Raw genomic sequence first — 19,973 nt, 5'->3', positions numbered from 1 at the left:
ACATTCCAGTCCCTTTTGTCTGATTTGAATTATTCATATTTATATTACTTGTTTTACATTTGTATTTATTTAATATTTAATCTTCTCAGAATATATTATCCATCCAAAATGCCACGTTGGAAATAAATACATTTTCCCGAAGGTGTTCCCGGAAGAATCTTTCATGCACTTATATTAGAAATTTGCATTATGTTACATTACATTAAGAAAGTGTGTACGGGGTTGATCCCCAACACTGTTGGAGCAGTAGAGGACTCCATTGAATTTATAAATAGAAAAATCTGTGTATTTGCTGTAGTACGGGTTCATCAACACCTGCCTCAAGTCCCTAGTGACGGAGAAGTTTGGAGAGGACGCCTGGGACAAACTGTGGTCAGGAGTGTTTCTTCACCCACACGCACTACATGTTATTGTGGTTGTGATGATGATGTCGGTAACTGTATGATGGCACTATATATATAGTTATATTTAGTATGCTTTTTATGTATTCACAATAAAAATAGGCAGTAATAATAACAACAGAAGAATACAAATAGAATAAAGAAAATTGCAATATGCTATAAACCTGAGGAGTAACTTGACGATTGAACATGGAGAATGTGTAATAAACAATAAAAATAAGCTTAAGATTAAAAATCAAAAATAAAGTACAATTACCTACAGGATGAAAGTAAGTGTAAACCTAGAATGAATAAAAACAATACAATAACCTAACCATAAACAATAAAAAAAACCTAACAATAAACCATCTCAAATTACACATAAGATGTGCTTTGATATATGGAAGATGTATTTTTTTATGTCTATTCGGTTGCTTTGACAACCAAAATCACACACTTTTAACATGAATACTAAAGCACTGCTCTAGCAATATTTCAATATACTTTTTTTTAGTACACTTATACTACACCCACAGCATATTGATGACTAGTATGATAAAGATGTACTTTAAATTACTACATAAACTACTCTTCAAAGTATACTCACAAGAAATGCAAATGGTGAGAAATATACTTCTTTATATGGTAAAACATATATTTATATGTATTTATTTATAAACATATATTTTCAGTACAGAAGATTATTTTACTTGGGTAGCAGTGTGTGTCTTATACCTTTTGTACCCATAACAATAATTTATCCTGTGCATAGCATTTTGTTTATTCTGTATAGTTTTTACATTTCTGACTTTTCCTGTTTTCTATTTATTTTGGGCTTTTTGTATATATTTGACGATTTTACTTTAAAATTGTAATTGTCTGTTAATTAACGGTCTGAAATTGGGGTTCATATTTCTATGTGTGCAGCTCTCTGGCCGGCGTGCAGGACACGTTCATGACCTACGAGGTGTACGACGATGCCCTGACGCTGAGGCTGGTGCAGGAAGCCTGTTCGATGCTCGGTCAGTAAGTGCTTTACAACGTTTAGATAACCAGCATCGGGTCGGGAGGGTTTTGTTGGTATTCTGTAGGGCATTGGCTGTAATTAAATATCTCCACAATCCTTTCAGTCTTGATATTCTCCGGTGTCTGGCTAGAGTGTTTTTTATCCCTAACTAACAACCCACCCTGGGAAACTGATTAATGTGTGGAGGGAATTGAATGGAGGAAAACAAAAACATACCACACAACAGAAAATCACTCAAAAAGGAAGAAAAAATACAAAATTGAATCAGGGAAAAATCTTGAATCAAGCGAAATGATCTGTCAATGGTGTGAGAACACAACCTTAAGATATCAACGATCAACTGTTTTTATATAACGAGGATACGTAAAAAAACCAAACAATTGATCACCTTCTTGTTCGGCTTTCCAGCTGAACAAGAAACCCTAACCCTAACCCAACGTTTTTTACGTGAGATGACTTAGGGTTGGGGTTAGGGGAAATGAGCAATTACACCAGGCTTAACAATTTAGGTGTTGTTTAGCAATTAAAATGCCTTGTACGTTGCTTAATTTAAGCTGAATTAGCAATAGACTAGGAAGTCCTAGGCTGGAGTCAGCTCCTTCTGTCTGGTCTTGATAATAATCAGTTTTCTCTTTTGTCCCACATCCATTAATCCAAAGGTAAAACTTCCTCTGGCTCGGTTTAATTTAAGCCTTCACTTAGACCTGGACTATCTGTGATCTTCCTTCAAAAATCAGAGTTTTTAAACCAAGAGCAGAGCATCGTCTGAGGATATAATTTTAAACCGTGCCTGAGAAAGTGAACCATTTCAGTTTTTCTGGATTAATAGTGGCATTTAGTCCAAAATTAGGCCTGATCTGTGGCTGCAAAACCGCCCCTCTTAAAACATGCTTAGGCAGTTGGTGAAGGATGGACACCCCGCAAATTTATTACACTGCTTTGGCAATTCAAGTGTTGCTAACACCCCGTGGAGTTCCCTCCACTGAGAATGATCAACACTTCAGGCATGTGGGTGCACTTCCAAGCGTGCGTGTGTGTGTGTGTGTGTGTGTGTGTGTGCGCGTGTGTTTTGGTCTGCCAGGCATGTCCTCTGAGGTGGTTCTGAAGCTGTTTGGGGAGTACTTCTTCAGCTTCTGTAAGCAGGCGGGTTACGACACCATGCTCCGGACGCTCGGGGGAAACCTCACCGAGTTCATCGAGAACCTGGACGCTCTGCACAGCTACCTGGCTCTGTCTTACCAGGTGTTTGTTTGTGTGCAGTAATGGCCGCCTCAAGTGACTGTTTGAGCTGTTTCATGTGTTTTGCCATGGTGCCCCCTGCTGCCAAACATCGATCCCAAAGTCGTCCCCGTACGGTCGCCGTGAAAAAAACCCCGTTCCTTCACACTCGTCGCATTTCGACTATTTTGACCGCTGTTCATTAATCATTTGCCTAAAAACGTTCTTTCTGCCCCAAAAGCGTTTGCTTTGAGTCATCTCTGCGTTCTCCATGCGTCGGTGAGAATGGGCTTTATCACTGCTTGGTTGGTGCAGTCCCATTCCCAAATTGAATTTGTTGAAACAAAGCAACTGGATTAGAAAGGAGGAAGCCCTTGTAGGGACTGTGTGCTGATTCTGTTGTCTTGAATGGTTTGTTAAAGTACGTTTCTGTTGTCAGCTCGTATTGCCTTGTTCAATCAGGGTTTGTTTTTGGTTTACCAAACAAATGGTTTCCTTTATATATATTTAAGACATACTGTATGTTATTAAATATGATGCAATATATAAAATATATATTTTTTAATATATATAATAATAATATTATAATAATATTCAAGGAATAGCCCAATTTATATTCAACATATATTCTTTGTGCAATAATATATTCATTATATATTTATATATATTTATATATTTATAATCTAACCCTATGTGCCCATAACAATAATTTATTCTGTGCATAGTTTAACTTTTTGTATATTCTGTATATTTTTATAGAGCTATTTTCAATTTTTTTTTTATTTGATCATTTTTATTTAAATGTCAAATTTTACATTTTATTTTTATGCCAGATATTTTTGTTTATATACTTTTTTTTAATACATATTTCACTATTTCTGTTTTGTATTTCTAAGCCATTTGTGAATATTTGGACATTTTTTATCTTCATCTATTTTTTTGTGTTTTTTCATAATTTTTTTTCATTCATTTTATCATTATATTTATTCTCCATTTCGTCAGACCGTTGCGCTTTCAATGCTAATCAAACGCACCAAACCTCTCTGCGACAAATTCCTCATCTATGCAAATATATCCCGTGGAAATAAACTGATTTTGGTTCTGTTGAATTCTTCAGGACTACATCTATATATCTGTCTGTCTGTCTGTAGATATTCTTGTGCTGAATACATTCGTACAAAGTGCACATGAGCCAACCAAACTGTTCTTCACCAGGAGATGAACGCGCCTTCCTTCCGTGTGGAGCGGAGCGATGACGGGAGGATGCTGCTCCACTATTACTCTGATAGGAAAGGCCTCTACCATATCGTACCGGGTAAATGACCTCACATGCATTACATAATATGTGACCAAACATGGGAGGAGATCACACCGTCCTCACTTTTATCTAAATCATAAATTTTAGCCTTCAAAAACGGGTTTTGGAAGATATCATGCAGTTAAAGCGCCAGGAAAAATAGAGTCGTTGAGAACAAAAAGTCACCGGAAAAGATGATCTGCTGCTCCTTTGCGACCCAATTTAAATTTCCACTCATCGTACGTTCTTCTGTAGGTTCATCAATCCTCAAACATTTCTCACCGGCGCGATTTTCCAGGACAATTCCAGGACGATGTTCATTGTTGGTTTTTTTTCGAGCGAGCGCGTCTGAAACGGTTGCTATGCCCGGTGGCGACGCGCTTTCTTTCCCGTGCAGGTATCATCGAGGCGGTGGCGGCGGACTTCTTCCAAAGCGAGGTGAGCATGGATGTCCTGAACCAGTCGGAGGAGGATGAGCGGACGGGGAAGAAGGAGCACGTGGTGTTCCTGGTGACGCAGAAGCGGCAGGGCTCCGCGAGTGGGCGCGAGCAGGGCGACCTGGAGGTCTGCAGGGGCCAGCGCCGGGCCCCCGATGGGGAGGTGGGTGTACAAAGGGTTCGAGTTCTTACGTTACTGCCAACAGTACAGTACAGCGACTTGCTCACTACTAAAGTCCATCTCCAGTCAACTGGAGCTTTTATTCCCATTAATTCTTCTCCAAACGCGAAATGATGGTGTTGGTAGTCACTGAAGTAGCAACGCCATGGCAACTGGTGACGCACAAAGCAGACTCCACTACTGGAGTACAGTTAAATCTGTGTCTTACCTTGAACTTAAACTCCCGTTCCCTGTGATATTTGAATATTTGCCAGCGGGAGAGCACGCTGTGTAGGATGAGGGAGAGATGCATTTCTCTACCTGAGCCACCGACCCGGGGCAAGAGAAGTCACTGGGATCTGGTCCGGACCGTGGTGCTATGGGGGAAAGGTTTGGACTGGGGTTTATTTAGAGGATTTTACATGCTAAAATATGCTTTATATATATATTATGAGTAAACTTTACTGCACATATCTGTATATACATGACAAATGTCACATCTATCTGTCTGTCTGTCTATCTATCCGTCTATCTATCTATCTGTCTGTCTGTATTCTCTTTTATTTCATTTTCCTTTGTACAGATCCACTCTTTCTCTGAATGACCTCATCATAAAACGTATTTTAAAAATAAACCCCACCCCCCCAGGGCGGCTCCAGTCCACCTTCACCCCATGCTTCCCTGCCAGGCTGTGGATAGAAGAGGAGGCTTTCTGCAACGCCTTCCCTTTCCACATCGTCTTTGACGGCAACGTAAACCGCCGCAGCGCTGCTGTTCTGCACCGCAAAGATTTTGGCGCAAACTCAAAGGACAGGTTGTTGGAATCACTCTCTCTCTCTGTCTCTCTCTCTCTTCAGCTGAAGGTAAAGCAGACAGGTGTAAATATTCAGAGGTTCGTCCCGGGTCTGCAGACCATGGATATCACACTTGACCAGTACTTCACCATTGTGCACCCACAGGTAATGGCCACGAGAATAGAACTGATTGGAAGAAAAGGAAGGAGAAGATGATAACACAAAGGAAGACAAAATAAGGCTGTGGAGGGATCCTAATGTTATGTTTTTGCAAGCCAAGGTTCCCTTTAGTCGACTCAAAGACTTAAAGGACCAGAATATATTTGATACTTTTATGATGCAAAGAGACTTAAAGGCTTAAATCTCCAGTACATTTTACAACACAAAATCGCGGTGTGCATGAAGTGTGGTTAAATCTAATAAAGTCTATATCAAAATTTATGTCGTACATATCGAAGTGGAAAATTCATATTTAGATGCACAAATTAATTATAAATAATACACAAATGTTAAATGGGGTCCCAGAATTACTTTGGGATATCCAAGCATTGCGAGCATTAACCCAAAAAACATTACAGGGATTTTCCATGAATTCCGTGATTTTTCCGGTATTCCTGCAGAGAATGATTCTATTTCCTGCTCCACCACAGGTGACGTTCACCATCGAGAGCATCAGAAAGTTCATCAACAGCCAGTTTGTCCTCAAGGTCCACAGGGAAATGGTCCCCAAACACCAACACAACACACTGAAGTTAAGAGGTGGGGTTAGCAACTGTGAGAGCCATTGCTTCTATCTATCTATGTCTGTCTGTCTATATATCTATCTGCCTGTCTGTCTATATATCTATCTGCCTGTCCGTCCGTCTGTCTGTCTATCTATCTTTCTATCGATCTATCTATCTGTCTGTCTGTCTGTCTGTCTGTCTGTCTTTCTGTCTACTCGTCTCTTGATCGCGCTCTCTCTAGGTCAGATGCTGTGGATGTCGTCGTTGGGTTGCATGCTGTACCTGTGCTCCCCGAAGCTCCGCAGCCTGCAAGAGCTCGAGGAGCGAGGCCTCCACCTGGCCGACATCGCCCAGCACGACACCACCCGCGACCTCATCCTGCTCAACCAGCAGCGGCTGGCCGAGATGGAGCTGAGCAACCAGCTGGAGAGGAAGAAGGCAGGAGGGATGGATGGATAGATGGAGGGATGGATGGGTAGATGGATGGATGGATGGAAGGACGGATGGACGGATGGATGAAAGTTTGTGCTGGCAAGTGTGAGGTTGGTAAATGACCATGGCCAGCTAAGAACACCAAACTGGATGTGTTTAAACTTCCTGGTAGAAAAATGAAGATATTCTATTCCACTGTCATGTTGATCTGTCCGTGTGTTTTGTGTGTGGGGGTTTAAATGCAGGAGGAGCTGAGGATCCTGTCACGCCACCTGGAGGCAGAGAAGAAGAAAACGGAGACTCTGTTATACGCCATGCTGCCTCGCCACGTGGCCAATCTGCTTAAAGAAGGGAAGAGGGTGGAGGCAGGTAGTCTATCTATCAATCTGTCTGTCTGTCTGTCTGTCTATCTATCTAGAAGGTTCTCAATCCCATCAGTCATCAATGTATACATTGCGTTCCAAATTATTATGCAAATTGGATTTAAGTGTCATAAACATTACATTTTTTGTTTTTCGATTAAACTCATGGATGGTGTTGTGTCCCAGGGCTCTTTGGATCACTGAAATCAATCTCAGACACCTGTGATAATAAGTTTGCCAGGTGAGTCCAATTCAAGGAAAACTACTTAAGAAGGACGTTCCACATGATTAAGCAGCCACAGGTTTCTAGCAACATGGGAAAGAAAAAGGATCTCTCTGCTGCCGAAAAGCCTCAAATAGTGCAACGCCTTGGACAAGGTATGAAAACATTTGATATTTCACAAAAACTTAAGCGTGATCATCGTACTGTGAAGAGATTTGTGGCTGATTCAGAGCACAGACGGGTTGGTGCAGATAAAGGCAGAATGAGGAAGGTTTCTGCCAGACAAATTCATGGGATTAAGAGAGCAGCTGCTAAAATGTCGTTACAAAGCAGCAAACAGGTATTTGAAGCTGCTGGTGCCTCTGGAGTCCCGCCAACCTCAAGGTGTAGGATCCTCCAGAGGCTTGCAGTTGTGCATAAACCTACTATTGGGGCCCCCCCCGTAACCAACGCTCACAAGCAGAAACGGTTGCAGGGGGCCCAGAAATACATGAAGACTCATTTTCAAACAGCCTTGTTTACTGATGAGTGCCGTGCAACCCTGGATGGTGCAGATGGATGGAGTAGTGGATGGTTGGTGGATGGCCACCATGTCCCAACAAGGCTGCCACGTCAGCAAGGAGGTGGCGGAGTCATGTTTTGGGCCGGAATCACAGGGAGAGAGCTGGGAGGCCCCTTTAGGGTCCCTGAAGGCGTGAAAATGAGCTCAGCAAAGTATATAGAGTTTGACTGAGCACTTTCTTCCACGGTACAAAAAGAAGAACCGTGCCTTCCGTAGCAAAACCATCTTCATGCCTGACAACGCACCATCTCATGCTGCAAAGAATACCTCTGTGTCATTGGCTGCTATGGGCATAAAAGGAGAGAAACTCATGGTGTGGCCCCCATCCTCCCCTGACCTCCACCCTATTGTGAACCTTTGGAGCATCCTCCAGCAAAAAACTATGAGGGTGGAGGCAGTTGGCATCAAAACAGCAGCTCTGGGAGGCTGTTCTGACAAACTACAAAGAAATTCAAGCAGAAACTCCAAAAACTCACAAGTTCAATGGAGGCAAGAATTGTGAAGGTGATATCACAGAAGGCTCCTATGTTCACATGTAACTTGACCTGTTAAGATGTTTTTGATTGAAATAGCTTTTGATTTCAGTAAATATGACCTAATGCTGCACATTCAACAAATGACCATTTTTCAGTTCTTTACAACCTATAAAATGTTCTGAAACTCTGTTGTGCATAATCATTTGGAACAGTGCATTTTTAGTTTTTTAATTTTGAAAAAAATACTGTTATCATTGGGAGGTTTGTTCAATAACCCTAACCCTTATTATACCCTAACGGTTGATGACTTGAAAATTATACTGACTGTCATTTGCATCAACTATTTAGGAAAATCAAAGAAAAACATCCTTTGCATAATAATTTGGAATGCGGTGTAGATTCTCTTTCCTCAACTAAGTATCTTTATTCCAATTTCTACGTAAGTTAAAGTATCGGTACATTTGCCTTCAAACATACTCATATATCCAAATTTTCGTTTCTTTTGGTTCTTGATTGCGATCAGTCATCACCTCGCGACGCATTTCTCAAAGTTCAAGACAAAGTTCTTGAACCAGAGATGGTGTTGTGGTGGCAGTAAACCTGCGTTCCAACACAGTGACTGAAGTCGTCTCTCTGGGCGTCGGGTTGCTCCGATGCATCAGCTGTCTTCAAAGTATTCAAAGATTTGAGGTGTATCTGTCTATCCTTCTCAGGGGAGTTTGAGGTGTGCACCATCCTGTTCAGTGATGTGGTCACCTTCACCAACATCTGCGCTGCCTGCGAGCCCATCCACATTGTGCACATGCTCAACTCTATGTACTCCAAGTTCGACCACCTCACCAACGTGCACAACGTTTACAAGGTACTCAGACCGGAAGACAGAAAACAGACGGCAATAATAATAACTGGACGCAAATTCCTGGTGAAATGGCCCTGAGTCTGCATGCGTTTGCCCAATCTAAGGCAAAATCTGTACAAAAAAATGAAATATTTTGAAAACACCTTCCACAGCTTTAGCAAAGTCGTCGAGGTTGTTGTTTTGAGGTAGTATGCGCGTACGTGGCTCGAAAAACTTTGGGAGGAGTAGCGCGGCGAAATTTGGCTATAATACTAATATGTGCAATAATAATAGGAAGTGTGTGGCGCATACTATGTATTAATCCTTCTCGGCCTGTGTCCTGTCAGGTGGAGACCATCGGTGATGCGTACATGGTGGTGGGTGGAGTCCCGGTGCCTACCTGCAGCCACGCCCACAGAGTAGCCAACTTCGCTCTGGGGATGAGGATCGCTGCCAGGGAGGTGGCCAATCCAGTGACTGGAGAACCCATACAGGTCAAATATTCCTAAAACAGCATTTATTATCAAATTAATGTAGATACACAAGACAAAAGTTAGATCATATAAGATAACACTTGAAGCTTTGGAGGGAAACGCAAGCGTTACAACGGGGAAAAAAAACAGTGCTGTCGAGGAAGAGACAAATTAAAATGAGATCAGAAATACCAAATACGTAAACATCTATCGACACAACTTAACATGAAGTAGTGCACCCAATAGGCAAGTCTATAAAGTACAGGTTACAGTATTGCAGCATTACTAATAGAAGCGGTAAGGCACCTTGTTGACAGTTCATAGATGGAGGAAGTATTGCCCAGCCATAGAACAGAGTTTTATATTTGAGGCCAGTGTTGGGTACAAACAGAAAACATGTAGTGAGTCAAACAATTCAGTTACATAAGTGGTATTTACAGTATGCTCCATTACAGGTAGAGAGAAAACAATGGTAATTACTGTAGATGAAGTAGCGGTGGGTGTCGTATTCAGTGCCTATTTCTGACTATATTAGGACACAGTTTCACTTACACCATGACTTTCATTTGCAAATAAAAATCAAATAAAAAAGGGAAGATGAAAAGACAGATAATGTACAACATGCAGCATCTAAGTAGTCAGTTTGATGGGTTTGATTTTTTTTGGAAGACCGCAGAGGCCATGATGCCATTTTGTTTCAGGGATATACATAATTGAGATACATAGTTGCAAATAAAAGTGCATTTGAAACAATATAACGATTGGAGCATATCAAGCAACGTTATCGGCGGAACTTATGGTGAGCAGCTTGATGTGATGGGCCCTTCCAGGCACAATTAAGAACTACATCCTAAAGGTATATTCTCATTCACATTAGGTAAACAGCTGTTGGGAAAAATAAGAAAAAAAAATTGGGCAATTTTGGTTACGTCAAAAAATATTGTTTTTATTGTGTGTGTGTGTGTGTGTGTGTGTGTGTGTGTGTGTGGGCAGATCCGTGTAGGCCTGCATACTGGGCCTGTGTTAGCCGGAGTGGTGGGGGAGAAGATGCCACGGTACTGCCTGTTTGGCGACACCGTCAACACGGCCTCCAGGATGGAGAGTCACGGACTCCCAGACCACATCCACCTGAGCCCCTCCACCCACAAGTGTGTGTGTGTGTGTGTGTGTGTGTGTGTGTGTTTGTTTTGCCCTACTTGTGAGGACCAACAGTACAATAATGTGTGTGTGTGTATTTTGTTAACACATGACCTACCAGTTAATAACAACTTCTGTAGGTTATAATACCAACACGCACACCCAAAAAACCTGTCACTTTCTTATAACGTTCCCTCTTCCAACTCAGCGTGTTGATAGGTGCAGGGGACTTTGACATTCGAGAGCGTGGGCAGATCGAGGTGAAGGGCAAAGGCCTGATGACCACGTATTTCTTGTTTGGAAACATGATGGCTTCAGAGGAGAGCATCATGGGAAGGGGGAGGGGGGACGTCCGCCTCTACGAAGAGACCCCGCAAGAGCACAGCGATACAGGTACAGGCCTGACGTCGGAAGTACACCAGGCGCAGCGTACGGGCGCGGCACAGCGTGCGCTCCATGTTAATCCGCTGTTGGAGCTACACTGGCCGCGTCACGGGGTCTGTGCGGCATTTCTCTACTTCTGTGCGAGAGGGCTATTTATTTTATTTTATTTTTTTAAATATTAACATAGAAAATATAGAAATGCCTATGAGCCTACATTATACCAGAGACCTAGAGCCGCAGTCAAATTTGCTTGTTGATCAAGACCCATATGACATACTGAATATGTAATACGTAGAAGTAATGAAATACAGTACAAACATATTCCACTGGCCAATTTCAACAGTGACAGTTGTAGCTCACATTTCAATTATATAAAAAGTTATTAGTGGCAGACTACTGTAAATAAAATGTAGTGGGTCAATATGGTAATATTTTGGGTCAAATTTGTTCGCTTTTTCAATAATATCTACTCTGTATGTGGATCAATTCGGATGAAATTTAAGATATTTGTTATATAGCTGTTTAAACGACACCATAAGCGTGTTTCCAGCTTTCGCCGAAGTATGTCAAGATAGATTTAGCCGGCTTGGGCTTATTTCGGACTGGCATACTGGCATGTCTGTCTTATAATCACAGGTTTTTGGTCGGTTCTTTGCTCATATCTGCATTGTATGTGGATCCATTTGGATGAAACATCAACCATGAGGTCGCTGTGACAGCGCGGCCAAACAAGACATAAACGATGTTCGTGTGTTATACAGAAGTTGGTTTCCCAGATAGTTTTAGGCTTCAAAATTCCAAGAATTGTTCCTTCTTTTCCTCTTACAATAACAATAAGGGGCTGCCAAGCGGGCTGGACCCATAATAATAATAATAATAATAATAATAATAATAATAATAAGGGTGGGGGTCTCTGCTCCTGTGTCACTCCTGCTGGAAAACAAACACACATACAGTATTAGGAAGCTTCTCCGAGCCAAGTCTGCCCAATCAGTGCCCATGGGTCTAATCTGGGAAACTCAGAAACCAAACAGCTGCACTGATGCCAAAAAGTGATTGCTGTCCACTGGGTGGGCTATAATCTGGCAAATATAACCCTCGTGAATGAAACCAAGTCATATTGAGGCATAATAAACCTTTCGGTGACAAGGTAGGTGCTGCAATCAACTTTTGGCGGACGATCACTTTTCGGCACGACGCCTGTAAAAAAAAGCACGCTCCGCCCCACGTCCCTACGCTGCGCCGGCGCGCCTGGTGTAGTTGTAACGTTAGGTTTGAGTCAACGATGATATGATGTTGAGTTGCATGACCCTTAAAAATACAGCCTCTCTCCTCGCCCAGCAGACTCCGGTGCACCTACAGCTACTCGGGCATTGTACCTAGAGGACACTCCATCGGACGGAGGCGAGGAAGCCGAGCCGCCGTGCTCCGTGGTCAGGGCGGTCACCCCCTACGCCTGGGACTGCACCCAGCCGTATCCCCTGCAGAGCAGACGCGGCGGCCGCCCAAACGACCTCAACACCCGGTTCTGCCTCCTGCTCTGACTCCACATTGCCTTGTGGGTTGTCCACATACCTAACTTCCTGTTTTGTTCTGCGTTGTTCTCTCTTGGTAGTGTATCTCTAGATGTCGCACTTTACCTCCGTTAGTCCCCGAACCTTGCGTAGCAAAAGTCACCGCTCATCAAACCAGCTTTGGTCCCTAAGCTTTTATCCCATTGCCCAATAACTGACGGCAGTCGGTTATTGGGCAATGCCTATTGGCAAATTCCTGTTGCTGATGTAAGAATTGGTTTACGATTCGGTCTTAGCAAACAAATCTTTTAAATGGCTTAAGATTCAGGAATAGTTCCAGAAAAAGAGCGCAACCTTTGTTTAGTTCACAACTCTGTTGCTACAGCCAGGCATTTACTGAGTCTCTATTCACAAAAACAGTGGTAAGTTCCTCATCAGTGAAGTTCACCAAGGTTGTCTTATGAACAGCAATAAATGATGGGAAACAAGTCCTGGGTTGACAAATAGCAAACCCATCCTTTAACATTTCTTGGCTCAGGTGAAGTATCACTCCCTTTCCCAGCTAATTCCCATAGAGCTCCACTTTCTTTCACTGCCTTTTTAATTCCAACAGTGTACTCATCTGTTATTGATACTTGACTATTATAGGTTTGCTATATATTGAACGCTGGTGTTGATTAACAAAGCCTCAAAATAATTTGTTATAACCTCCATTCGTGTGCTCTGACTGCAGCGATGAAGAGTCCCTGGTGATCCTGACATATTTTGTACGTCAGAAGGATCCTTTGTTCACATCCTTTGTCCTTATTTTTAACCTAGAGTCCACATAGACACGATTCTCTTCATTGTAAAATAGTCCCCGGGTCTTATGTCGTGTTCATGTGCCAACTCACTCAATGATGCATGGCTGTGAAATGTTTTTCGACCCAACATCCACTCCCCAAATCTGAACAGACGCCGACAAAGGAAAACTCACTCGATGTGTTTTGAGTTCAAGTCGGGTAACTTTATTTCTCTACAAGAGAACACGCGGACGAATGCCACAAACGGCAGTCGTAACTCCACTCACAGACATGAAACATGTCACTTAATCCAGCATTATTGATCTTTTTATAGAGTTTGCCGCTTCAAGTAAATCTGCTGTGTAACTGAATATAAAGGAAAAAAACAGTGTAGGAGCGTCTACTACGAAAGTACTAAAATATTTTTTTTTATATTTAAGGGTTAGTCAAACAAAGCTAATTTCCACATAAACTGGTGGCAGATGAGCAGAACACCCAAAGCATATATGGTGTTTCTAGCCTTATATTGTTTTAAAATGATAATTTTCGAAAACAAATTAAAAAAAAGGCCCTGAGAACAAGATTATGTATTTTCATGCTCTTCCATTTTGTGCTAAATAGGGCTTCCGCAAACATGTCATGTGAATGAGACTGTCAGAATTCTGCGTCTACCTGTTTGCAAAAAACCAAAACAAATCATGTTTTGACTTAAGCTCTTAAAATGAGGGAATTCATTAAAAATCAAATCATTTAACCCAGGGCTGAATCTCCATTCCTTTGTGACATAGTGTGTTCAGTCGCGATGAAATGATTCATACCTTCCACCGATAGATGCATCAACCTTGTTTTCCCTCAATCGCGTCGCCCTTATATAAATACGAGCTTTGGATTGAAATGTCAGTTTTGTTGGGTCATATTTACCAAAAACACGACAACAACAAAAATGAACAAACGGAACAAAAACCTATTTCTCCTTGTCCAGGAGTCCTTGTAGTCTTAAAACGGCAGGGCTGTAGGTCGGCGCGTTGGTGAAAACGGTCCCGACAAACAGTGGCGTGCCGCGCAGGACGTGGCGGATCACCGTGCACGAGCCCGACGACTCGATGTGGAAGCCGAGGGGCCGCAGCTCGGCGTCCGTTCGGAGGGAGGGCGGACTTGACAGGGATCCGAAAAACTGGGGGTGGCGGGAGAAAAGACAAAAACCAAGGCGCAATGTTTGGTAAGAGGCTTTTCAGTTAAAGATCTGCAGTTGTGCACGTAAAAGCGGAGAGGTAACACTTAAGGCATGCGTTCAAATCACCCATGCGACGTCACAGTTACTTTCACTTCATTGGCGTATAAGTAGACACAGTCAAGCCCAACAACTTCCTGTCAAGCCAGGAACAGGGTTCTTTCTGGCGTTCCAAAATTAAACTCAAGGACTTTTTCAAGGACTTCCCGCAAAACAAATGTAATCAACACATTTTCAATGTGATCATATTGTGGGGGCGGGGGTTTAAGGCGTCAGCTGAAGGTGGAGGGACAGCTGTGGCAGACGGCGCTGCAAGAGGGTGAACATAATTAAGGGTAATTGAGGGTATTTAAAGTCTGTTTGTCATGGTTTGGTTCCAAGCCTACTCTCCCCAGAGCCCAGGATTTATTATTTGTGGTTGACAATTTGTGTAAAATATAATACTGTGTGAACTCTGTGAGGAGCATGAACATCCGCCTCTGGCCCTTCCCTCTTAACCCCAAGTGGTAACAGGAGACCTGTCACTCATGTCTATTATTAATCTCTTCGTCTTCTACTATCCTAAGTGTCAAATTCTAACCATGCTGAAGTAAATCCACATTTAACTGGCATCACGTCAGGATTTGAATAACAAAACCAGGAGGAACATCACAGGTTGACAATGACTGCGTTTTTTCCGAGGACTCCTTTGGATACACCGCGTGAGCCGCCGCGCTTTGAAAGTTTGCAGTTGCATCTGTTAATTCTGTCGCGTTTCGGCAGAAGAACAGCCACTTACAGCTACTCCCGTCGCAGGGTCGATGAAGTCTGCCCAGTAACCTGAAGTCCACAAGGCAAAGCACATTTCCTTGGCACCGTTTACAAACTGGAGGGAGAGAGAGAGCACATGAGTGACGCTTCAGGCCACGGGACGATCTTCCACAACGTAGAAACCCCAACTCACTCTGTGTAGAAGCTGATCGCTGCGCTGCTCCACCTCCTGACACCGGCCGCTTTTTTCCGTTACAGTGACGACGGTGATGGCGTTGGCGGGCGCCGCAGGGAAAAACAATTTGAGCTCTGTCGATTGTGGAGGAGACGCAGAGTTGGTCAGCGGCCCCAGAAACTCAGATGATTAATACCGGCGTAGGCTTCTGCGATTGGACGGATATATATCCGCAACCGGCGATTGGCTGAGTCCATTGACGGTTGTTTTTTTAGGTGACTATTTGGGCGATTTTTGTCCTTTTATTTTGCTAATTTATGACCCGTAAAACACAATTCAAAGCGTATGCATATAGGAACTGGTATTCATCTGGCATCGTCTCTTTAACGGTGCTTTTCTCCCCGTCTGGAGAAATCAGTCTATGTTTCTTTCACGTCTCTCTCACATTAATCTAAACTATGAACAAGAAACATTTTGTAATTTGATATATATTTTTTTTTTTTTCATTTTCTCACTAGGTCCTGAGTTTACCGGCCAAATGGGACATGTAATAGACCAAACATCTTTGAGAGAAAGTGAATGAGAAAGTCTTGATTGGTTGAAAGTCGGCAGTGGACAGGACCACCGAGAAAATTGTCCCTTTTATTGGAGGCGTTGAGACAACTTGGTGGTGTTTTATTTTTGTTTATTTAACTTACTGCAAATATATTTTTAATTAAAAAAGGACAAATCGACATTATTGTGCAGATTGAAACATCTTTGCTACAAGATTATTTCCATTAAATATTGAAAGGTAGCCTCAACTTCAGCTGAGGTTTTAAAGAAACAACGACCTAAAGGGTTAAAAACCAAAATGATAGGTCAATAGGTTAACACCCCCCATAACAAATGCAAGTTTTAAAGGAAAGGAAAACAAAAGACAGTCTCAACCAAAAGGCCAAACCCACCTTTCCTTAACAGCTCAGGACAGGACTTTACGGTGCAGTCTGCATTGACTTGATCAAAGTACTGCTCAGCCTTACGGACCCTGATGGAAGCAGAACCCTCTTTGCTCTGGAACACACAAAAAAAAAACAACCACTTAAGTTTAAATAGCTTCGATAAACAACTTGGATCGAAGGACCATCCCTCCCGTGTATTTTCCTCTGTTCGTAGTCTCGACCTGAAATTCGCTGACGAACTGGGCCAGTACGAACTCGTGCCTCTCGGAGCTGCTGGGGTCGCTGAGCACGTCGGGCACCCTCCTGTGCGCCAGCGCTGCGCTTTGGCCCACCACACCCTCCAGGTGGCAGTCGAAGCCCACGTTGCCCGGCAGCTGGAAGCGCTGGTCCTGAGGACCGAATGGCCCCATGTTCTCGTCCGGCCACACCGTTCTGGGCCCTGGCAGGGCAGGCAGGCAGTGAGGGAGGGAGGGAGGGAGGGAGGTGAGACAGAAACGTAAACAGCGATGCGACAGCCGACCATGAAAGCCACGCTGTTAGAATTTGGATTCGCCTCACACCTTGTCGATGACCAGGTTGGCCTTTTACCATGAGTCAATCACTGCAATCATTCATTCTGGGATGAAAAAATGAAAGACTTTGCACAAAACAAATAACCAATTGTTAATGTGATCTTTATTCATTAAAATATAATGCCTCAATGTCCATTATCCCCCCACACACACACACACACACACACACACACACACACACACACACACACACACACACACACACACACACACACACACACACACACACACACACACACACACACACACACACACACACCATCAATAGGACCCTCATAGGGGCCACATACCTCCCAGTAGGAGGTCAAAATCTCATCAAAGGAATTAAGCAGTATCTTAAAGAGCTTGATCGTCGTTCAAACCATTTAAATGTTCTGGGGTCAGTAATTACAAAATAGCTGCTTATCCATAGGAGTTCTACTTTTAGGCTTTCCAGGTTGCTATATCGGTTCTTTTTTTATTTTTTAAGAGTAGAATAAACACTGCTTTATTTTCTGTGCATTTAACATGGAGAGGCCGCGGTCGGTGCACAATCTGCGCCCTTGTCTCCTCGTGCGTGTGTGAGAGCCAGGCAGAGGGAGCCGGCCCCTCTCTTCTGAAAATAACAAATAAAGCTCCCTGCAAATATCTTAAAATTATTGCAAGTTAGAAACGGGTTGCATAGCCTAAATAAATAGAAAATACATTTTCTTAATTTCTCCAATACCATACCGGTAACATTGGAGCTTATCGATACTATGGTCTTTAATAATTTAGCCGCGGGGCTCGTTTAATACAGGGTCGGTCACTGCGTTCCTCGATGCCCGGTTTAATCTTCGTATTGAACAGCCAAACCCGATTCGACTGGCAAAACTCTGAGTCGGGTACGGCCCTCAAAACTTTTCCAAAAAGGCAAACTGGCTGAAATGCAACACATTTGACGTCGACGGAAGCGGTTAGAGCTTTCCCAACCTGAGTCTGGGTGGGAGACAGTGATGTAAGGCTCGTCGGAGCTGGCAGCAGAGAAGGTTCTGGTTCGGCTCGACCTCAGAGCAGTCAGTGCCTGGAGGCCGGCCGCCTGAGACCAGGCTGACCGGGCTCGACAGCACAGCACCTAGCGAGGAAGGAAGGAATGCAAGTGAGAGGAATGCATTTAGTTTTTTTGCTGCACTGTGGCAATTTTCCAAATTCCTTACCGTTTTACTACCAGTCGTGTTTTTCTACTTTTAACCACTCCTATGAACATGAGTCCTGCACTGTTACTTCTCATGGGGTCGATGGTACTTACAAAAACGCCATTACACACAATTACAAAAATCATACTTGACTTGGACTTCATGCCTGATTCCATACAATCTATTATAGTCAAGTTGCCACAAACAAGCAAAAGCCAAACATAATGTTACTGTTAAAATAACAGAATTTTAGTTTAGCTATTGTTGCTACTGTATTGCTTTACAATGGCCAATTTTAAGATATGTTGAAATTGCCCATTCCTTTTTAGTTCTGAATTAATATTCCATTATTTTTATTACTCCTTTATAGATTGGTACCTTTTTCTTCCCCAGAGAGAAATTGGGGTGTTAGAGCAGAACACATTCAAAACAATAGGCAATAATAATCAGGTACACAGAATGAACAGAACAAAAAAATCGCAACACGCAATAAACCTAAAAAATGTTCTAAGTAGAATACACCTAAAAAATGAGAAAAAAATAGAAGAATTCGGCATTGAACCTAAAGAAAAAGAATTAAAAAAAAAAATTAAGTATAAGCCCCTCTGTATCAAAATGGTAGGAAATACAGCAAGTTTACATAAATATATATGTATATAAAATCTGTACATAACACACACACACACACACACACACACACACACACACACACACACACACACACACACACACACACACACACACACACACACACACACACACACACACACACACTATTAGGCAGCAAGTGACAAGCGAAAGGATGTGAGCAACTATGACAAGATCCAAATTGTGATGGCTAGACGACTGGGTCAGAGCATCTCCAAAATGGTAGGTCTTGTTGGGTGTTCCCGGTTATGCAGTGGTTAGTACCTACTAGCGGTATAAGTCCCCTGGACGTGTTGGCGCTGTGTACGGGTGTGACACGGCATGCCATAATGCACGCTTACTATTAAATCCATGATAATCCACTGCCACAGCCCCAACGGCCATTTGGCCTGTGTGTGTATCTGACTGTGGGGGGAGGGGGGATGGGGATTCAAGTTCATTGGTGGTTATAATGTGCAAGTTCATCTGATTGAAGAAGAGGTGTCCAGGATAGTGTGGAAGGAGAGGAATGTGGAAGGACAGGGCAGAGGAGAGCAAGGTGAGCGCCTGGTGCGAGTGGAAATGAGAGAGTCTGAAGAGGAGTCCGTAATAAAAAGGGACACGGCCATTCCAGGTTGTTATTTTCCAAATGGACACCTTAACTTCAGGGTAGTTATAGCTTCACGGCAGGCAATAAAATGGGCTCTGGCTTTAAACTGAGGTTCCGTTTTCGTCTCCTTTATTGTGTGTCTCTGGTCGACCCTGACATGCATCACAGTATTATGAAACTGTGTGTTAAAAAAGATTTAAATCGTTGCTGTTTTCAATATTCAATACAATATTCCTCCTATCTCTATGACAACATCGATGGGTCTTGGAGGCTTCACCATGTAGCTGGTGGAGCCGGTGGAAAACCACGCTGCATGCCCATAAGCTGTGCCAACACGTCCGGTGTACTTTTACCAAAAGTAGTCCAGGGAAGGAACACCAGTGAACTGGCAACACGGTCATGGGTGCACATGGGCTCATTGATGCGCGTGAGGAGCCAAGTCCGGCCCGTCTGGTCCAATCCCACAAGAGAGCTACTGTAGCACAAATATCTGAAAAAGTTAATCCTGGCTAAGATAGAAAAGTGTCAGAACACAGTGCATAGCAGCTTGCTGCGTATGGGGGAGTACCTATGTCCACGGCCGAAAGCACCTACAATGGGCACGTGAGCGTCAGAACTAGACCATGGAACAATGGAAGAAGGTGGCCTGGTCTGATGAATCACGTTTTCTTCTACATCAGGTGGATGGCCGG

The 19,973-nt window shown here is 43.0% G+C and overlaps 2 protein-coding genes across 2 annotated transcripts in view; one reads left to right on the top strand and one right to left on the bottom strand.

Annotated features, from left to right (window-relative positions):
• Positions 1-304: 304 nt before the first annotated feature.
• On the top strand, positions 305-12,469 carry gucy1b2 (guanylate cyclase 1, soluble, beta 2; the record flags this gene model as incomplete). Its single annotated transcript, XM_080023925.1, has 16 exons — positions 305-372; positions 1,308-1,402; positions 2,489-2,649; positions 3,841-3,940; positions 4,320-4,522; positions 4,795-4,909; positions 5,168-5,271; positions 5,377-5,478; positions 5,964-6,072; positions 6,280-6,476; positions 6,716-6,839; positions 8,807-8,955; positions 9,279-9,425; positions 10,398-10,552; positions 10,750-10,934; positions 12,270-12,469. The coding sequence occupies exons 2-16, from the start codon at positions 1,336-1,338 to the stop codon at positions 12,467-12,469; spliced, it is 2,118 nt and encodes a 705-aa protein (XP_079880051.1). The 5' UTR covers positions 305-372; positions 1,308-1,335.
• Positions 12,470-13,435: 966 nt separating this feature from the next.
• LOC307248160 (cobalamin trafficking protein CblD-like) overlaps positions 13,436-19,973 on the bottom strand; it is an 8,543-nt gene continuing 2,005 nt past the window's right edge. The window contains exons 3-8 of the mRNA XM_080024427.1: positions 17,842-17,983; positions 16,540-16,757; positions 16,325-16,430; positions 15,396-15,511; positions 15,231-15,317; positions 13,436-14,395 (exon numbers count right to left, since the gene is read on the bottom strand). Coding sequence (XP_079880553.1) covers positions 14,186-14,395; positions 15,231-15,317; positions 15,396-15,511; positions 16,325-16,430; positions 16,540-16,757; positions 17,842-17,983 — 879 coding nt within the window. The 3' untranslated portion in view covers positions 13,436-14,185. The remainder of the gene's footprint in view (positions 14,396-15,230; positions 15,318-15,395; positions 15,512-16,324; positions 16,431-16,539; positions 16,758-17,841; positions 17,984-19,973) is intronic.

The sequence above is a fragment of the Zeus faber genome (genome assembly GCF_960531495.2).
Source record: "Zeus faber genome assembly, chromosome: 2".
In the NCBI taxonomy this organism is placed as follows: domain Eukaryota; kingdom Metazoa; phylum Chordata; class Actinopteri; order Zeiformes; family Zeidae; genus Zeus; species Zeus faber.
The sequence above is the reverse complement of the archived record's forward strand: the minus strand, read 5'-3'. Positions and strand labels throughout refer to the sequence as shown.